The 21244-nt window shown below is 39.1% G+C and overlaps 1 protein-coding gene across 15 annotated transcripts in view; it reads left to right on the top strand.

Annotated features, from left to right (window-relative positions):
• Positions 1–20704, top strand: part of LOC148718519 (uncharacterized) — a 677830-nt gene extending 657126 nt beyond the window's left edge. For all 15 annotated transcript variants that reach the window (XM_088740223.1, XM_088740224.1, XM_088740239.1 and 12 more), the window contains 6 exons: positions 13804–13824; positions 14894–17097; positions 17682–17751; positions 18034–18288; positions 18926–19003; positions 19268–20704. In XM_088740223.1, coding sequence (XP_088596349.1) covers positions 13804–13824; positions 14894–17097; positions 17682–17751; positions 18034–18288; positions 18926–19003; positions 19268–19461 — 2822 coding nt within the window. In that variant the 3' untranslated portion in view covers positions 19462–20704. The remainder of the gene's footprint in view (positions 1–13803; positions 13825–14893; positions 17098–17681; positions 17752–18033; positions 18289–18925; positions 19004–19267) is intronic.
• Positions 20705–21244: the final 540 nt, after the last annotated feature.

Raw genomic sequence — 21244 nt, 5'->3', positions numbered from 1 at the left:
CGACAGGATTCGCACTCATCAACTCGATTCGTTTTTTGTTGAGTCGATCCGTCTCACCGAAAGTCGATTCGCAAAAGGAGATAATAGAAACTTAAGCGTTAAATTAAGGTGTTCAATGTTGCCGAATCGACACAATTCGCACGGGTCGACTCAACTCGCCATAAGTAAAGTCGATCCGTCACATCGGAAGTCGATTTGTAGAAGAAGGCAACAAACACTTAAGCGTTCATAATTCGCACGGGTCGACTCGACGCGCTTTTTAGTTTAGTCGATGTCATCGAAAATCCTTCAGTACATTTTATTACATTAAACTTTAGATTAGGGCATTAAATTTAAACAAATCCGCACGATTTGCAATGGTCGACTTGACTCGTCTTTAGTAAGGTCGATCCGTCTCATCGGAAATCTATTCGTAGAAGAACACAATACACACTTAATAGGGCTGTGATTTTAGGACGTTTATACCAATCGATTTTCCTGCGCATATCACCTGGTGCCACAGTTTCTTAAGAAACCTACCCCCTTCATTCCGTAGACCAGTTTGTCTGTTGTCTTTGTTTAATTTGGGTTAAGGATTGCCCATCTTGTGAAATTTTAATGGCTGGGCCTCTTGTTTACCGGTGTTTGGTCATTTTACCAATTTGTAGCGAAGGTGTGGTAGATATAACAAGGTCGCGGATTATGATTTTTTTTTGTGAATAAGCGCTATGAATTTTGTGTTCGGATCTCCCTTTATCGGAAAATGTATTAGTCATTATTCATAACTGACGTTGCTGTCAACTTTTATTCGCATAAATAGTACACACTTGGACGGGGAGGATATACTTTTTTGGGGTAATTTAGTGTTTTTTTATTAAAAACACCTGGGGGAGGCTTATGCTTAGAAAAAATTACGCATTCTTCTGATATGATACAATGACGTTAAAGGGAAAGAACGATCTTGAAAACATTTACTTATATGAACAGTTGCTTGCTTGCATTGTTCTAACTTGCTATTCATTTGAGCTAAAAGTATATTAGTGCGAATAATTGCGTTCCAAACATCGGCATTTTCAAATAGAAATCCTTTTTTTCTTTGAAATGAACACTGACATTCTTACGTGGCAGCAAATAGGTTTAAAAGTCATAGAATTAAAAGCCTATACCTGCGTCCGAACTTGACCACCTTCTGCCAATTTTTTTTTTTTTTTTTTACGGAACGATACCCAGAAAAAAATTAAGAATAGAACGACCAAAGAACCATCTCCAGCTCTTACACAACAGTTTGCAGCGATACTTAACCGAGAAGAAATACGCACTAAAGATGTTCACAGACAATGAGTATGAAAAAGCAAGAAGGGTACAGCTGCTATTGTGAGTCGCCTGTTCACGTGCACCTGCTTATAGGAATTAATTCCATTTTTTTCGCACTCATCTGGCTAAAGCTGCTCGACTTACATGACGGTTCCTGTTTGGGAATAGATACGTCCTTAATGACATATAAAAATGCACTGATTTTTATTAAATGCCGCTCGTGACTGAACGCTTCCGTAATAACTAATTATAAGTGATCCATCAAAGGCCTGATCTCATAAGACTGTTGCAAATCATTTCGGAGTCTTGGCCTTCTATTTTCACATGGCTTCTGCAAATAGAAAAGGCGGAGGTGCAATTCAAACTGGAAGGAATCTCGTGGGCCCTACTACAAAGCCTGTGCTCCCTTCTCTCTTCTCTGGCGTCAAATTCTTTTAGCATAATGTTTACAACAGAATAATGAATGCTGATGGTGTGAGGGCCTCCCATGGGCTGACTGGTCCATCCAAGAGGTTTCTGATAGTGTCTCAGACGTTCTTCTTTGAGGAAGTATTCTTTGTGCCTTTCAGGGTAGCTAATGGCTTTGTATTTGTCTAAAAGTGGAATTCATTCATTATTGGTAGTTCTCTAGTTCAAATAATCACGAATCGCCCATGGAATATAAAGGCTCCTAAAAAAAAAACTGCCTTGCGGATTGGTACACTGAATTGTAATCCCAGTGGGAGAGAAGTCTTGTCACACTACTCATGCTAGAATGGAGGAGTGTGAATTGAATTCTGCGAACGACTAAACTATTTCATTTTAACAGATCTGTTATAGAGGTTACCTTCTCGGACGGTTATACTTGCGTTAGGTATTTGGGCATGTTGGCGCCTTATTTTCACGTTCAATTCATTAGTTTTTGCCAGGAAAGTTTTGTTTCTCCCTCCAGAGGTAAATAGATCTCTTGATAAACATGTAAGATCGAATCGTGTATTAGTTATGATTAATTTGCAGCAAGTTCTCTTTGTTTGAGAGAGACAACAAGAGCTTACCCCTTTTTCATACATGTAAGTTTAAAATTGATTATTCAAAAAATCGGGGAGAAATGGCGATTGACAGCTCAGAGATGGAATGAACACAAAGATAGGCTGTGTTTATTGAACATTGTTTTTTTTCATTATTTCAAAACTTTCTGTTGCCGGCTCAGAATTTTAATCGTAACTGAGAAAATACATTTGATCCCTGTTTGTTGGGAGTAGCTTCATATCAGTGATCTTTTTTTTCGTAGGAAAAAAAAATGGTTTTTCTTAAGATTGCAATGGTTTATTTCTTCCCGTACGAGAAAGCCCTGTGTAGTGTGTATGTGTGTATAAGTATGTGTATATATACACAGACAGGGTGCACACTGTTTCGACCTATGTGGGTCTCATCAGTGCAGACACTGGGCCAAGCTCTGGAATAAACCATTGCCTGGGCGCTACACTTGTGGGACCAAGTGCAGGCATCTTTCCATGCGAGAGTGCTCAAATCACAACTAATGTGATGAGCTTCGCCTGAATGCTAAGTGCGTGGCAACCCCAGTGTAAAGTGCTCAATCGCAAGGTAGCCAAAAGGCAAAGCCGAGCGAGAGCTATCTAACTGCAGACAGGGCGCACACTCTTTCGACCTATGTGGGTCTCGTCAGTGCAGTGCATATGTATGTATGTATGTATATATATATATATATATATATATATATATATATATTTTTTACTTTCCGGCAACGAGTATGTGAAAATGGGGGTGGAGCGCTGCATGGCAAGCCAAATGGGGATAACCATAAATTAGGAGATAAATCATCTCTGTCCCCATGAACCTACGCCGAAGCCGCTGCCAACCAAAACTCCTCCATGGATCTCACTGTTAAATCTACAGTGTTAAAAAGCGTGTCCACGAGAAAACCGGGCAGAACCGGGGCGATAAACATCAAATCACCGGTTTGGCTCAAACTTAGCAGAAATGCTAAGTATCATGAGTTAACAAATGTCTAAATATAGTAGATCAAAATATTTAATTCCCTGGGAGATATAGGGTCCCCATGGGAAAACCCCCATTTCCTGCATTTTTTGCATAGTTAATAAGCTGACGTTGCATTGCTACTGTGACAAACATATATAATATATATTCAGTTTGTCACAGTAGCAATGCAACTATTAATTATTAATTAATTAATTAATCATTTCTTCCCTTACCTCTCACTGGTTTTGACAAAGTCGAAAAATAAGGGTATACACCACTTTCATAAATGGCTGCCGAATTGATATTCTTTTGTTTAAATTCAAATTAGCCTCACTAGCCTCGCTTGAGATAATGCCTTCTTTTGAATTTTCAACTGGAGAACGAGGCCAGAAAGGCCAATTTAGATTTAAACAAAAGAATATCAATCCGGCAGCCATTTATGAAAGTGGTCAATACTAAGGCTCAATATCTCCGAAGACCAACCACAATATAAACTTAAGCGTTAAATTAGGGTATTCAATGTAGACGAATCGACGCGATTCACAGGGGTCGACTCGATCCTCTTAAAGTAAATTCGATCCGTCTCATCGGAACTGAAGTCGATTCTAAGAAATTTACAAATTTAAAACAGTTAAAACTAGCAAATTTGTTTACTTTTTCGCAACCTCACAAAACAAAGGTCTCGCCCACTGTCAATTTTCTATCGTTAAAATGAATATTAAAACAGTCAATGAAACTGCTTATCAGTTTACGTACTCCGTTTTAGTGTTAATATTTATGGAAAAAGGGAGAAAATGCTTCTTATTGAACCCGTTAAATTATGATTATGATTTTGTCAACTGGTCGTTAACCCCTTCAGTTTGTCAGGGCGAATTGACAAAGGGATAACGCTCGAAACGTCAACTCCGAAACTCTTTAAGGTGGCTAATTTGCATTATCAACTACGTTGATAAAACCCTAATTAGCCATTTTCTAAACAAGCGGCGGTCTGGGTACGATTTGCCACCATAAAGGCTCTTGGGATCGTCTGGAGGGACAACGTGAAGGTAAACTAACATGGCGCACTATAACTGCTGTATTCCAGGCTACACTAATAGTTACAGAAATGCACCTAACCTTCAGTATTATAGAATTCCTAAAGACCCTTATATACGTAGAAAGTACGTGGTTCTTATGAGGAACGAGACGCTGAAATTAGACTCTACGAGTACGGGGATTTGCTCAGCTCATTTTGATGGAGGAGAAAAACTTAGCAGAACACGCTTGCCTTCAAGGTTTCCATGGACAAAACCGACAGCTCCACGTAGAGAACTCAAGAGGGCCAGTTTTGAAGATACGCAGAAAATGGAGCAAACCGAAAAAAGAAAAACAACACTTGCTCAGTTACCACTGGAAGCGAACTTTAGATTTGAAGAACAGTCGGAAAATAATAATGTTAATGCTGGCACCAGTACCAGTGTGGAAATACAAACATTAATTACTGGTGACCAACTAAACAGGTTATATAACAGAATACAAACAAGTGAAAAAGAAATTGTTAAGTTAAAGGGAGAGATCCAGCAGTCGGAGAACGAAAACAACGACATGAAAGAAGTGAACAGCAAATTACAACAGTGGTAATTTGAGCAATTTGAGCAAGTGTTGTTTTTCTTTTTTTGGTTTGCTCCATTTTCTGCGCATCTTTGAAACTTGCCCTCTTGAGTTCTCTATTTGGAGCTGTCGGTTTTGTCCTTGGAAAAATTGAAGGCAAGTGTGTTCTGCTAAGTTACTCTCCCCCATCGAAATGAGCTGAGTAAATCTGCGTACTCGTAGAGTCTAATTTCAGCGTCTCGTTCCTCATATGAACCACGTACTTTCTACGTATATCACGATCTTTAGAAATTCTATAATACTGAAGGTTAGGTGCATTTCTGTAACTGTTCGTGCAGCCTGGAATACAGAAGTTATAGTGCGCGATGTTTGTTTACCTTCACGTTGTCCCTCCAAACGATCCCAAGAGCCTTTATGGTGGCAAATCGTACCCAGACCGCCGCTCGTTTAGAAAATGGCTAATTACCCTGTTATACTCCTCTACCGACGCAGCACCACATTTTGTTTAGAAACGCACCTCCTTTATTCAATTGTGATAGATATAGTTGTACTGTTGCTATGATAAAATCAGGAGCGAAATTTTCTAGTTTCCACTGACACATGAATTGTTTTATGGTAATTTCACAAGCCTTCTCTTTTCAAGCGGATTAGTACAAAATAAAATTTGAAACACATTTAAGTAGCAAAGCACAACACAAATATACAACAAAGCTCAGGAAGTACATCCTGCCTCTTCTAATGCAAAGCGAATAGCCACATGCAGCTTTCATAGCGTTAACTCGCTCCTTCTATAGCTTACGCATATCCCGGAAAGCGTTACCTTCTAGATAATGCTTCTGGTGCCAGGTATTTTGAGCGTATTGGCACTATATTTTCAGGTTATATTGACTATTTTTTCCTCAAATGTTTTTCTGACTCCCTCCAGAAGTAAATGGATCTTTTGATGGCCATGTAATATCTCTAAACCTAACATCAAATCGTGTAATAGATATATAGCAACTCCTCGTTACTTTAAGGAGGCAACAAGAGAAAAAAATCGTCTACCTTTTTCTCCCTTTTTCGCAGATGTAAGTTTAACATTGATTATTAAAAATATAGCGGAGAAATGGCCATTGACTTTTCTGGGAGGGAATGAAAAAAAAATGAAAGCCTGTATTCATTTCTTCTTTCAATAGCTGACAGATTTCGATCGCAGACGGTTGCAGACCGAAAAAAGAAGTATCCGTAATCGGCGGGATTAGCTACATATCAGTGATTTTTTCGTATCTAAGAAAAAAAAACCACTTGGTTTACCTTGAGACTGCAATGTTTTACATTCCCGGAAAAAAGGCTGTGTGGTTTATGTATTAATTTTTTTCCGGCAGCGAGCATGTGAAATACTTTAGCTTTTGCATCCTCTTTCTTTTTTTACGAAATTTTATCAGCCCGTCCCTTCGTTGTGTTGCAGCTCAAGGATTGGTTACATTTTATAAACAGAAAGAAAAGTTTTAACTAAAGGATGCAGACGGTTATCATACGATTAAAAGCCATATAATTGAAAGCCTATACCTGCACTCGAACTTGACCACCTTTTTTATGGACGCACGAAGAATAAAATGGAGAATGAAACGACCAAAGAACAATCTCCAGCTTTTACAGTGCGGTATAAGGCGATACCTAGAATAAATACGCACTCAAGATGTTCAAAGACAATAATAAGTATGAAAAATCAAGAAAGGTGCAGGTGCGAAATGCTCCGTTACTTACTTATCATCTTATATCCGGCGCACCCTCGAAAAATAATTGTTAATCTTTATACGAAAAGGTTGTCTTCAGTTAAATCCGAGTGTCTGATTGGTTCGTAGTTGGTCGGGATTTTGCCATAAGGATCGTTCCTAAGCCAGTTTTAAATCTGTAACTAAAACTGCGGAAAGTAAACCTGTAAATATTATCATTCTTTTCAAAGAAACTACCAAAAGAGACACTAAACCACTTATTATAGTAAGGAAAACCGCAACGAAGACGATCACTCATTCGTATTTTACTTTAATCTCAAAAACCACTGAAATTGACAGTAGCAAAAGCCGGAGGTTGTTGTGCCTGTGAAAGTTTCAAATGACTGAAATATAAATAAATAATAATGAAATAAACTAGTGGGTTTCATCGAAAACGCTTTCGTTTAAACAAATAGAGCTGTCTGGGAAATTAAAGTAGCAGCTGTAGTTACAGGTACAGGCAAACGTACTAAAGACATGTAAGAGAGATCTACATTCAACTGATAACAAGAAAGACTTCATACACGAAAATTGTAAATGAACCGGTCATGTTAGACGGTCTCAAATATTATATTTTCAGCGCCTTCGATTGATCGCCGTAATGAATCTTTAGCGAGCCTTGGCGCAGCAAACAAATTACAATTTTTTCGATTTCAACTCCCTTTGTAAAAATCACCATCATATGAGCTTAAACGAGCTTAATTCTGTTCATGAGAGATATCTGACTTGTTGAGAAAACTGCAACTATATGAAATGAACAAATGTTTTCTTATTTTGGTTACGGACACCCGTTCTTAAAGGCACAGAGAATCAGAAAGGTGGAATGGCAAAAAAAACAGTATATACAGGCAAAATTCTCATCCAAGCGAATGATTGCCAAAATGAAAAGGCACCGTATGTGGGCGCAAAGTAAGTGTGAATATTTTCTTCACACAACAATTACCTGTATCGCTTCATGCTAATTAGCCTTAAAAAATCCAACCAGTCTTTAGACTCGCCGGAAAAGTATCTTACAGAACTAATCTGCTACTTTGTCTGGATAGCTATCGCAGTTTTTGACAATTTTGAAGGCGAGGGCGACTGAAGAACCACGATCATGCTTCGTAAGTCAGCAAACAGCATACAACTCCAAACAAAATGACTTCACCACACCGCTATTCATTACGACGTGGACATTCAAAGGATCAAACCTAATAAACAATGAGATGTATCAAGGATTTTTTGTAACTCAGAACCACGCAAAAACACCAATATTGTCATCGAACTCACTCGACCAACATATCGAGGCGCTTGACAGCCTAAAGTTGATGACCACTCACCACTGTGACGTGATCAAAACGCGTTTCCACCGTGTCGTTCAAATGACTAAAAAAAAACAGCCAGAGAAGCTAATTATTTGCTCGTCATCGTTTTTGGTGGGTTCTAAGAGAAAAGGGAAAAATGCCTCTTGTTGTAACCATTGAAAGCAGGTGCGGTGGAGAGGCGTGGGCTAACCACCATACTGAGTGCTGAGGCCTCTCTGCATTCATAGCCTCCCTAGTCTATACACGCTTGTGAAGTTGAAATAGATGCCGATAACTCCGCAAAATCTGCTAAACATTAACGTCCTTGTTGCCCAAGGTCCACGTTCTTCCTATTGGCCCACCAGTAGCAATACAGGCTGTTCTGTTTAGAAGAAGGATATCGATAAGGTAAAAAGTCGAAGTGATTATACGAGTTAGAAGAGGCAAGTAACTTGCGTGGCATTTAAAGTAGGTCCAATCGATCTTGTAATTGGTTGAAAACTTTTCCCGCGAGAAATGGTCACGTTAACTCGGTACTTCTTTGTCGTACGAAGATACTCTAAAAGCATTACACTCTCTGACTGTTTCTAGCGCAAGGTATTCTCAGCGCGTTGGCGCTATATGATCACGTTGTATTCATTAGTTTTTTGCCACAAGCTTTTTTTTGTCTCCGTTTAGAGGAAAATTGATCTTTTGATATCTCTCAACCTTACATAAATCAAATCGTTTATCAGATATGATGAGTAATACGAGAAGGACAACGAGAGCAAAGTTCTACAACCTTTTCTGCTCCCTTTTTCGCGCATTGAAGTTTAACATTGATTATTCGAAAAATAAGTGAGTAATGGCGGGTGACTTCTCAGAGATGGAATGAACACAAAATTATAGGCTGTGATTACTGATCATTGTTTCTTTCTTAGTTAACAGTTTTCAGTTGCAGACTGAAAAAAATATATATGATCCCTATTTGGCAGGAGTAGCTACACATCAGTGATTTTTTCGTATAGATGCACGCCCAAAAAAATGGAGACTAAAACGACCAAAGAACAACTTCGATACTTAAACGAAAAGAAATATGCACTCAAGATGTTCAAAGTGTGAAAAATCAAGAAGGGTACAGCTGCGAAATGTTAGTCTCTGGTTCACGTGCAAGTGTTCGTAGGAATTCAGTCTTTTTTTATGCCTCTTGCTAAAAGAGGCCCGAAATCACATGTTCGGATGTTTAAGTATCTGCTATTGTAAGTCCCGGATGTAACCCATCCGGGGTAATGATAAAACGCGGCGCAGGTTGCATAAATTAATCTATTCCCTTTGGTAATAAATGTCATTTTTTTCGCGCTTACTTAGCTAAAGCTGCTTGACTTGAGACGGTCACTGTTTGGAGATAAATCCCTCCTTACTGCTATCTTAGAATGCTCTAATTTCGGATTAAATGCCGCCCGTGGCCCCACTGTTTCGTATTAACTGATCTATTGGATGCCTGATCTCATAGGACTATGGCAAATTATTTCGGAGTCTTAAGGTGGCTCCTACCAGTTTCCTCGCGCGGGGCACAGGTCACTCTTGTGTGGCGCACGTGAGAGAAACGTGCTAAAGAAGCGCGAGATCAAAAGATGAAAATTCAAAACAAAGATAGCGACGCGTGGAATTTTTTCTACTTTTGTGAGAAGTTTACCTAAGAGCTTGTATTTGATGTGTTGAGCGGCCAATGTCAATGCAGGAGATAGAAACTAAGATAACGAAGACGATTTTCGGAGAAGTAGAGGTTGCTTCACTTCACATTTAAAATAAATATTCAACCGATATAAAATCTTGCGACGGCGAAAAAAGAAGAACTCAAGTGAAGGATAATCTACCTGAAGGGGAAGAAGACTTTGAAACTTCAAGGAAAATAATATGATATAGCCATAAGTCATGTGTAGGATTATTAAGATGAGCTCGGGAGGCTGTCTTTGACGGCTGTTTAATGACTTTCTTAGCAGTAAACATCTGTAAACATCAGATCGTAGTTGCTCGCGCGAGCACACGCAATTGTCAGCGGTAGCTAAAACAGATCATGAGTAAGTGTCGATCTTATAGAATCCAGATTTTTAAATGCGCGAGAACGCGCGTGGAAATTGCTAAACTCACGAAAGCTATTGCATGAAAACAAGTCCGGTGACCCCTTCTTTTTATTGTTCCAATATGACAATAACGTCGAAAGGAGTCATCAGAAAAAAAACTAGAAAATTCTACGGAAGGAAATTTGGGATGTGTGAAAATTGCCCTTTTTGTAGATTTTCTGAAATTCCGCGCCGTAGAATTTTTTGAAAAATGTTTGTGCATTTTCCTTTTCAAGTGCCAAAAGCAATCACTGAAAAAAATCAGGGGGTCACCGTGTTAGTTTTCGAATTATTTAAGCCACAAGCTAAAAAATGCGTCTGAATAAGCCTATGAAAGCGTTGCCATGGAAACTGCTAGTGACGAAATGACACTTATTTTTGGATAACCAATGATTATGTAATTCAACCCCGTAAAAGTGTTCAACTGGCCTTAGTCAGTCTTTCTGTTGTATTCTGTCAAAGTTACAAGCCATCAAGAAGATGAAAACCGGTACGAGCCACCTTAAAGCGTTATTTCCATATTGCGAAAATTTTTAAAATCTCACACTGTGTAACTTTGCAGAAAGCGTTTTGTATCGCTTTTGCAAAAGTTTGTGAACATGGAGACAAAAAGAATATTCTTTGTATGAGAATGTAATCTCCCCCAATTATTCTCCAGTCGTACACTTTTGTATTTTCTGTAATTGTTATTAGCATGGCAAAGTAGTATTAAACTAAAACTTAGACAAAAGTTGTAAGTATCGCAAATAAAGGTTTGAAAGTCTGTTAGCCTCATATTAACGGTTTCTAATACGGTATGTCAGACGGTTAGTTGCGCTAGATATTTGGGCGTATGATGCACGATCCTCGCAGTAGATAGCGCTATTTATGCAATAGCGAAAATCAGACCTGAAAAAAAAAAAAAAAATCAGGCCTGTACGGGACTCGAATCACTGACCTCTGCGATATTAGTGCAGCGCTCTACCAATTGAGCTAACAAGCCAACTGGGAGCAGGCCGTTAAGTTGATTCGTAATAAACCCGTGAAAGTGATAAATAAGATACAATGAATATAAGAAGTTCTTATATTTTGAACTGCGGTATTAGATACGTATGATGCACGATCCGCGCAGTAGATAGCGCTATTTATGCAATAGCGAAAATCAGACCTGAAAAAAATTGTATCTCATTTATCACTTTCACGGGTTTATTACGAATCAACTTAACGGCCTGCTCCCAGTTGTGAGCTCAATTGGTAGAGCGCTGCACTAGTATCGCAGAGTTCAGTGGTTCGAGTCCCGTACAGGCCTGATTTTTTTCAGGTCTGATTTTCGCTATTGCATAAATAGCGCTATCTACTGCGAGGATCGTGCATCATACGTAAATCACTTTGTTATCATGCTAAGTAGATACAAATGCTTGGCAAATCAAAGGCTTGGCAACTAAGGACACAACTGTAAAATGGCCTATTCGGAGTAAGAAATCGTAAAATCAGAGAGTCTTGAAAGAAGTCAATTTCACCTTGTGCAAATTACATACAGTGTTCGCTTCGAATTGTAACCGTCTCAATTTCTCGGCCCCAAGTTGACCTTAGTTGTGAAACCGCTGAGATTCAGGGGAACCACGCATGTGTAAGATACTTAAAATTATCTTACCGACGAAGAAATCGCTCCATCTCTAGGTTCAGCGTTCATCGCGGTCAATTTCTTGAATTTTAGTCGCTCTTTTATTAAGGGGAAAATAGTGCCTTAGTTATTCTACAACGTGAGCAGTGCCAAGGAGATATTCACCGTCGAAACCGTCCTTTTCTGCAAGATAAGATACGAGCAAATATCAGCGGAGGAGTCAAGTTTGTGTACATAAAGTTGCAATAAAATGTGTTGTTAAGAAAATTTCTTTCGCTCACCTATTATCCTCTCTAGTCTCTTGAGAAAATCCATGCGACCCGAGCCAAGAGACAACCTCCTCGCTACTGTAATTCATTATTGAGTCCAACGCACGAGGTCTAGCTATATAGGTTAGTTCGACTAATGAGATACGGAAGAAGGAGGTGCTGAAACGCACTCGCAAAAGAAGGACGAATTTTGGAGGGAAATCGCTTTTATAAAAGAAATTTAAATCGTTTAAAAGTTCACAGCATGAAGTTGAGCAAAAACTAATGACCTTAGTCACTGTGTTTACAATTATTGCATCCTTCTGAGGCCAAACTGGTTAATCCTACGTGGCTCCTTGAGGGGCCAAATTGAAAAAAAAATCCCAAAGTAGAATTCATAGGGGCCAATTCAGATTTTGGAGGGGTCGAAATGGTGCCTGTCCCACCCGTTTTGGCTCAAATAGTCCAAAACGAACCTTAATGGGCCAAATTGGTCCCCGAGAAACTGGGGCCAATTTGGCTTTTGGGGTCAGTTTGGCTCTTTTCATTTTACAGCGTAAGCTATACATATTGTCATCGGATTTCCATTTATCGCAAATATACTCGGTGATACACTCAGTGTATTGTGTCTTCATTTTCTTAAAGCGCAAGCTATGCTGTGCTATGCTGATTCAAGCAACTTAGAGTAAAAGTACAACTTACAGCAATAAGAAAATACAAATAGTAAATGTTATTGTTATTGTTAAAAATACTGTACAATGACACAGCCTAATGTATTTATTGCACTTGCCTGGTTTCTAAAGCCAACAAATACAGACATAAATTCCTGTTCCGTTTGTTTGCCCATGAGTGCTATTTTTTGTTAATTTACTTAGAGCGTATTTCATTGTGTTAAACTAATTTAAGCTCATTAATATAAATGTACAACAGCAGCAAAAGAAAAAAAATCACTACAATGCCACAACTCAAATGTAATTATTGCTTCTAAGGTCAACGGATGCAGACATGAATTTCTGTTTCGTTGTATGTCGATGCGCACCATACATTTAGTCCTTGGATTTCTATTTATCTTAAAATGTATTAGTTTCGTTGTTGCAGCGAAGATAGCGCTACTGCACTGGAAAGTATTTACTGGGATGATCATCCTTTGCAATTATCCATAATGACGTTGCTGTTAGCATTTAATAACGTTAAATTATTATCCAACTACACTTCGTAGAGTACAAATAACGCCACAGACGAGTACAAATATCACGCGGTATTTGTACTCGTCTATGGTAGCCGTACCAGTTAAACAAGTTTTCTCGCTTCGCGCAAGCGAAGGATTGGATTGTAGTTACAAAAAAAAAAAAAAAAAAATGGCGGACAATTTGAATCATATTTCCGACAACGAAGAGTCAGAATGGCTGGCAAATATACATCAAAGTTTATTAGATGAATCGAACGAAGAAAAACATCTTGACGACCAGAAAATTTCTTCTTTTAGTGAAGAAAATAGAAACAGCAACACGACAACGCGCCAATTCCGTTCCGCTTCGCATACTTCTGTCACGCACTCCCCGTAAATAAATTTCCGCAAAATTCGCCCGCACTGAAATAACGGTTTGGCGTGTTGGATAATAAATAACTTATAAGACGTTTTGTTGTGTAGCATCGCTGAGTATTTTTACTCATCATTTGTATTTTGACTCACCCTACAGGCTCGTCAAAATACGGCACAACTCGTAAAAATACTCAGCGATACTACACAACAAATAAGATATATATATATATATATACTTCACACTTGGTTCCTGAATACATATTCAGTTAAAATTGGTAATCCATCATAAAAACTTCTCGTCGGGGCTAATGCTAAAAAAACAAAAAGATGCACTCTACAACTACCAGATGTGTAGGCTCTGTCGTTTATATCAGTTAGGGACTTAAATGATTTTGTTTTTATTTTAGAGAGGCGGAAGAAACGAGAAGGTAATGTATTTTTTATCCATGATAATGAATCTCAGTATTTTTTTATTATTATTTATCGCGTCACTCTATGCACTACACATTGGATATGAACGTATGTTTAATAAGAGCGAATATAGTCAGTAATACACTCAGCTTCTTTTTCCTTTATTTTCTTAGAGCACATACTATTGTGATAAATTGACTTAAGCAACTTAGTGTAACAAGTTTTATCTATCGCACTTGCCTGGCGTTGAAATACATTTATGCTTCGTTGGCTCTCGATACGCACTGTACATTTTGTCCTCGATTTTCCATTTGTAGTGTCATGTCTTCTTTGAACACATCTCATCCAGTTTTGGGGCTACCTCGACTAAAATCTCTTTGCGAGACGCTCTCGTTTCGAATAGTCTCGTTAACTTAAAAACCAACAAATTTGGAAATCGGCTGTCATTTTAATAAGCGATCTGGTGCTCCTGACAATTTTGATGAGACTTTCATTGAGTGCTTTGTGAACATTTCTGACTGCCCCGGTCTTAGGTCAATCACCCGACGATTGCCAATTGTCGGGTAATGCATGAGGTACGTGGCCACAGCGTATGAACGGTGGGCAAGACGCCTCTTTTGTCGTCTGTTTATAACAAAGCATTTCCAAATTGTTTTCTCAATTATATTTGACGATAACATAAGCAATTGAAGGTTATCGTTCTCCCGTTGAAGATTAGATTTTCCAAGTTATCTGTAATTCTCGTTTATTTTGTTTTTTACCTTTTTTTATTTTTGCGTTTTTTCATTATGACGTAGTTACAGTTTGGTGTAAGTATCCTGAATGGAAAAACAAAAACACAAACAAAGAAAATCAAAAATAACATGTAAATGCTCCCAAATTGATCCAATATTGGTAGTTAGACTGTGACGAATCGTTTTCATACTAAGAGAATTACCAACCTTATCGCATTGATTTGTCAATTTGATCCAATACGCATTCAAGTCAAAATGCATGATCTTTCTATAACACTGAATTGACACTGTCGCGTCAGTTACAGCTTATTACCAATCAACTGCTAACAGGTCGTCCAATTTATGCATCTAGTCCCCATAGAAATTCATTCTCGCGGTCCTGTTGCGGTTAAGGCCTACAACTACGCCATCAAAGACGGAGAGGCATCCGTAAACAGAATACCAGTAATCTTGGTGGGACAAGAGCGAACAGGGAAAACTAGTCTGAAGAGGTCTTTAAAAGGAGAGCCTTTCGACAGATTTGAAGAAAGTACGGATGGAATACAGGCAGATCCTGCATATTTCAAAGTCTCCAAAGAGATTTGGAAAACTGGGAAAAAAATCAAAGATGCGGGTCCTGAGTCAAGTCTCTCGTTTGAAAACCTTGCGGCAGCTAAGTTGACCCTTGAACGGTTAAGGAAAGAAATTGCGAGTTCACAGGATCTTCCGGAAGAACAAAGTAGAACAGCTACTCATTTCGCTGCCAAAGAAACCGAGACAGACGTGGCATTATCTTCTCCGAGTCGATCTGATGGAAGCGAAAACAGTCGCCGACATATGCTAGAAATACCTGAAGAAGTAGTTAAGCAGCTAAAAAAAATGGTGCGGAGAAAGAAAGATGTTTGCGACAACGACGATATCTATTCAATCCTGTGGGACTTTGCTGGGCAATCAGTCTATTACGACACCCATCCAATTTTCCTGATTGAGAATGCTATCTATCTATTGGTAGCTAATCTGAGTCATAATCCAAAAGAGAAGGCAACTCCATCTGTGAAAAAAGGACTGTTCAGGAATACTGTGGACTCTCACAGCGACAGAACAAACCTCGACTTCCTTGACTTTTGGATGTCATCAATTTTTTCATTGGTAGGCTCAGAACTTAGCTCCTCGGAGACAGCCACAGCTAGTCACGAGAATTTACCAGGAAGACTTCCCCCAGTGTTCTTGGTCTGCACCCATGCCGATAAGCCTTTCCTTAATACTAACGCTAGAGATCAAGCACTTGAAGTATTTGGTTTTTTACGAAGCAAAGCATACAGAGAGCACCTTTTCAAAGACGTTTTCGTTGTAGATAATACTAAATCAGGAGGTGACCACGAGTGTCCAGAGGTCGTGCGCCTGAGAGAGAAAGTACTTGCTGTAGCAAAGGAGCTCCCGCTGATGAAAAACAAAATACCGTTGAGGTGGTTGAAGTATGAAAGCTTGCTTCACATCCGTATGAAGCGCGACAAGTGGATATCACTGGATGAGGCCAGGCGTATCGCATTTGGCGAGTGTACTGTTCATAACGAGGCAGAATTCTTGACCTTGTTGAATTTCCTGCATGATCAGAGAATTGTTGTTCACTTCAGTGGCTCTCCAGAGCTGGAAAGGATGGTGATCCTAGATCCCCAGTGGCTTGTCGATGTTCTCAAGAGGATTATCACTGTAAAGCGGTATGAACACTCTGAGAAGCAAGTAGAAGCCTTGTGGTTGAAGCTTGAAGACACAGGGATCTTAGATGAAAAGCTAATCGACCATGCATGGAGACACTTGTTTGACAACCAAGAATCCCGCAACAGCCTTATTGCAATCATGGAAAGGTTGAGCTTACTTTATTCTTGGCCGTCTGCGGACTCTAACAGGCAATATCTTGTTCCCTCCATGCTGATGTCACCCCCAACAGAGGATGTCCTGAGGCTTCTTGACTCCGTAAAAATTCCATCCCTGTTTATAACATTCGCATCAGGTCGAGTGCCCCCTGGTCTGTTCTCCCGACTTATCCTGCTTTTTCTCCCGTGGTGCAACGAAGAATGGAACAGCAAAATGACCCCACAGTTATTTCATAATTTTGCCATTTTTCACATTCTTCCCGGCCAGGGTGTCTCCCTAATTTTTCGGTGCCATTCTTCATCGATTGAAATCGTCGTTTACAGTGGAGACATCGACAACGAGACGGGAGCTAAGACAACTCGAGGAAACATTGACCAAACTCTATCTCGTGCCATTCACTGGAAGTTGAGGTTGGTACTTGAATGCATGCGGAAAGAGTTTCACTGGCTCAAGAACGTGAAGTACGATATGTGTGTCTGCTGCCCAGTCTGTTCTCAACCAGGCTCGGTCAAATGTCACCCTCATGACGTGCATGGATGTGAATGTCTACACTTCTTGTCAGAGTCTGATTTGAGACAGCGTCAATATTGTGACAGACCAGGACACAACCCTCTTGGGGATTGCAGGATTCGGGTCAAGCAGTTCGAATGTTGGTTCTCATTTGAAGACGTCGAAGAAAGTGCTGGAACTTCCACGAATTGGGTAAGTTAAGTGAATAATCTAGCAGAATTTTTATATAAGGTCAGTTTTAACATAATTACACGGTTTAATTGTCAGTTTTAACTTAATTAAACAGTGTATAAATTGTGGCAGGAATGTATGACTTAAAATCATATTTTTGCGCTTAATGTATATATGTCCCAGTGTTTTCTTAAAACAATTATTCATCTTCGTTTCCTTGAATAGTTGATAATCGGATTTAAGTTTTCTGCATGCTGACTTTCAACACATCGTAGTAAATTCTTAAATGAATAAGAATGAAGCTATAATTTTTAAGAGTTGCAGGAAGTTATTTAACCCAAAGCTGAATACAGTAATGGATGTCTCTCCACTTGAAGATGTTCAAGTTTGATTCATCAAATCTGAATTCTACGAGCCATCATAATTTCATCTAGCTTTCCCATCAAGGGGCGTACTCCTCACGAAATTGAGATTACAAATAGAATGGTAAGAGTTAACTTGGTAGCCGGCAACCTGTAGCTGGTCTCCTCAACAGGCTAACTTGTCCCATTTTCTATTTCTTGAGCTCGATTCCAAAGTTGATTTAATTTGTTTTGTTTTTTTAGCAGCTGCAAGATTTTCATGCACCGCGTCATGGAAGTTGTCTCGATGAAAAAGGCATAGTTCCCTCGGAAGGTGAGAGACCCTTTCTTTTCATGTCACTATCGCTCAATAAAAATGTCATTCTAAGAAGAAAAAAGAGCAATTTTTTTTTAACACAGTTTAGCTTACCCTAGAATTATAGTTACAAATTTTGATACGAGAGGATTTCGAACAAACTTCTCTCGCGCGGAATAGGCATAGCAACCAGTTCAAGATGTTGTGCGTTAACAAATTGCTTTCCGTCATCGTGAGTCTGTCTTCTTGCACTTCAGTGTGGCTCTTTACTATTTCAATAAATACTATATCATTTTCAAGGAGCGAAACGGAAAGAACTTGCGCTGCCAGAGAGTGTCAAAAAATCCATTCAGTCCATTCCACTCCACTCAGCACGTGACGTTAAGGATATTGTGATTCAGTTTCAAGAAGCTCTGCAGTTGGAACCAGCATCTCTGACCAGTCCAGAGCCTGAGACGAAAAATATGATTCGTGGCCTTGTCCTAAGAGCGAAATCTGAGAAAAGGGATGACTTAGTGAGGCACTTACGTAAGATCACACCTGCTGGTACTACTGGTGAGTGAAGGGAAGATGAGATTTTTTTCTCAAGGGGATGGGGGTATAGGTTTGTAAGATTTGAAGAAGTACTCTCGCAAGTTTCCTCTCCATGCAGCATTATAACATAACCAAAGTTAAGCGCGCGCTCTGATTCGTCAATTTAGCGTCCCCCATTTGCCCATGGGTGTACGCTGCTGACGTGAGCAAATGCAAAGGCTATTTTTCCGCGCGCGCTTGTTTTTTCTGGTCGCGTAAGATTTGTTAAATAAAAGGGAATTCTTTAGCTATAATGTATCAATGTTATGTTATAAAACAAATGGTAAACACCACAGCGTACACTATTGAGTTATGGATACACTTGGGAGGTTTGCTAAGCACTCAAGAAGCTAGAGTTGCTCTCGGCTTTTGCCTCGAGCGACTCTTACGCCTCTATCGGGCTTAGCAACCTCCCGCGTGCATTCATAACTCAATAGTGTACGCTGTGGTGTTTACCGTTTGTTAATTAAAATAATTTCAACGCGTACTTGATTTTATCGAGTTCTTGCATTCGTTATTCATGCCCTTTTGATCTGCACTAAGTAATGTTTTGGTTTTAAGTTTTCTAAAACATGTTCCGCTATATCCATCTTTTTCTTTTCTGTTTGTTTGTCTACAGGGCCGTTGTTGAATGAGGATATGTCAGTTGGTTGCATGCCATTTGAACAATACAAAGATTTGACGTTCAGCCTCTCGGGTAAGGAATAGAGTTGGCGTCTGTGCACCCATTTATTTATAAACCAGTCGTCACTTTTAGTCGATTTCATGGGTTATCGCCCTCGACTCTCAGAAGGAGCCTGGAAAAATTTAGGCCCCGACAGGATTCGATTTTGCAGATGCGTTTGCGGATCATTTCCGCACCAATTTCCACCAATTAGCAACACAGTTAAAACAAAGTTTGGTTTAAGGTCGCAGTCTGTTTTTCAGTTTGTAAAACAATATGATATGTTGTTCTCTGCAGGTGGGGACGAATGGAAACTGTTGGCAGGAAGGCTGGGTTTCTCTCAAATCGAGATTCGCTTTCTAGACAAGAGAGTTGTAAACCCTTCTGACGTTGTCCTTGGCGCAGTGGGAGCGCATCGCCACCTGAGTGTTGGAGAAATCTATGACACATTGGTCGACTGCGAGCTACCAGTTATTGCAGATCTAATGTAAGAAGGCAAGCGACAGAGCAAGAAGCAGAAGTTAAGAGCAAGGTAGCAGCAGGAGTCATTTCCAAGAGATACACGTACGGAACAACAAATCTGATGAGCTCGCAGGATATGCGCGTCGAGGTGTATCGAGAATTATTTTAGCAGGTTCTAAGGTAACTTGCAATAGCACGCTTATAAAGTAAGGAAAATAATTTCAACCTCGGTTGTACATGAAATTAAGCTTCGTTGTCCTAGCGAGAATAGTACATAGGTTTTCTTTCTTTAGTTTATCTATATTGGATCTTATTCTAGCTTTTATTGATTTTACTTCTTAAATCTTTGAATAGTTGTTTTTGTTAATTGATTTCCATTTAGAACATGGTTTACTCTATACAACAGTAATGATATCAGAAGTTAGTTAAGCCTAAAAGCAGAGTTAAAGCGGTTCTTTTTTCCTTTTTTCATGTTTAAGTAAGGATGGTGTGTGGGAAAACATAGGCAGTCAAGGTTATTTTCTTAGTTGTCAGAGAGTGGGCTTTCAGCATGGAAATATATTTATCATATATGTAGACACTATACTTTTGGTGCTGGTTTCTGTGTCCTTCTGAATGTTTTTCCACAAGTACGGTGTAGGGAAGGGATGGTATCTTCCGCTATAGAAATTCAAAAAAGTAACATTCAAGTCTATTTTGAAATATAATCGTAACCATTCAGTGTTTCTTTGTGATTTAACACTGACAAACTTTCTTGAACCGCGGAGATCGAATGAAGTGACAAGGTTTCCTTGTGCATGTAACGTCTCTGTATTGGTATCTAGTTTTCATATTTTTTTAACAAATGCATTGTGGAAAAACAATGATTTCGTAATTAATAATACATGTATACACTCTTAAATTTTCCCTTTTGGTTCGATAGAAGAATAAGACAGTTTTCGTTTCAGAAAGAAAAACAGCAGATTAACCATTCATGTCGCGGTTACCCACTGGTATCCCCTAGGTAGAGATAAACATTTTGAGAGTGAAGTGCACCATTAATATGCATTGAAGAATAATGATTTATTGTAGTTAGTAATGCGCACTGAAATATATTCGATCTTTGGCTGTGCCTGAATTAGTTTAGAGTATAATTAGCAGCCCATTTTATCTTCCGCTGGACCTATATGTATGCCATGCACGCCAATATCAAGTTAAAGTAAGCTCGTGTGCGTTTATCATGTGATTGAATAAATAAATCAATAAATCTTGATTCGATGGAAGAAAGTGAAAGATTTAGTTGACCACTTTTTCTTTTCCATTTCTTTAAATTTCCCTTCTAAATTGTGGCTAACCAATCGTACTCCAGAATAGAGAAGGACATTGTGAGAGCAACATGTCTCCCATAAAAACAGAACGCAATAAGCTAGACAGGGCAACTGAAGCTCTCGATCAGTCAGGAGTCCACAGCAATAACCACTGTCACCCCCACCCCCTCTCCCCTTTTTCCCACGGTGCCATGGTCTGATATAATCCTCCATTTTGTAGTTGGACATTTCACTCGAGCGTTTAGTCATTGATGATCATGAACCCTACTTCAAGTTAGTTATTTACGATAATAACCTTTTCATCTTTCCCTTTTTCCTAAATTGAAATTCCACGACAGTGATATAGGTAGTTAGTTTTATCCCTTTTACTACATGAATTTATTTATTCTCGATGTTTGGAAACCTACCGGTCCCCAAGCTGAGACTATCCAGTAATATCCCCTCTCTGTAAATTCAGTGATAAAAAAGAAAGATTAAATGAAGATAACAAACATCAAATAAACTG

Source organism: Stylophora pistillata, chromosome 12, assembly GCF_964205215.1.
Source record: "Stylophora pistillata chromosome 12, jaStyPist1.2, whole genome shotgun sequence".
NCBI lineage: Eukaryota > Metazoa > Cnidaria > Anthozoa > Scleractinia > Pocilloporidae > Stylophora > Stylophora pistillata.
Note: the sequence above shows the minus strand (reverse complement) of the source record. Positions and strands in the feature narration are given on the sequence as shown.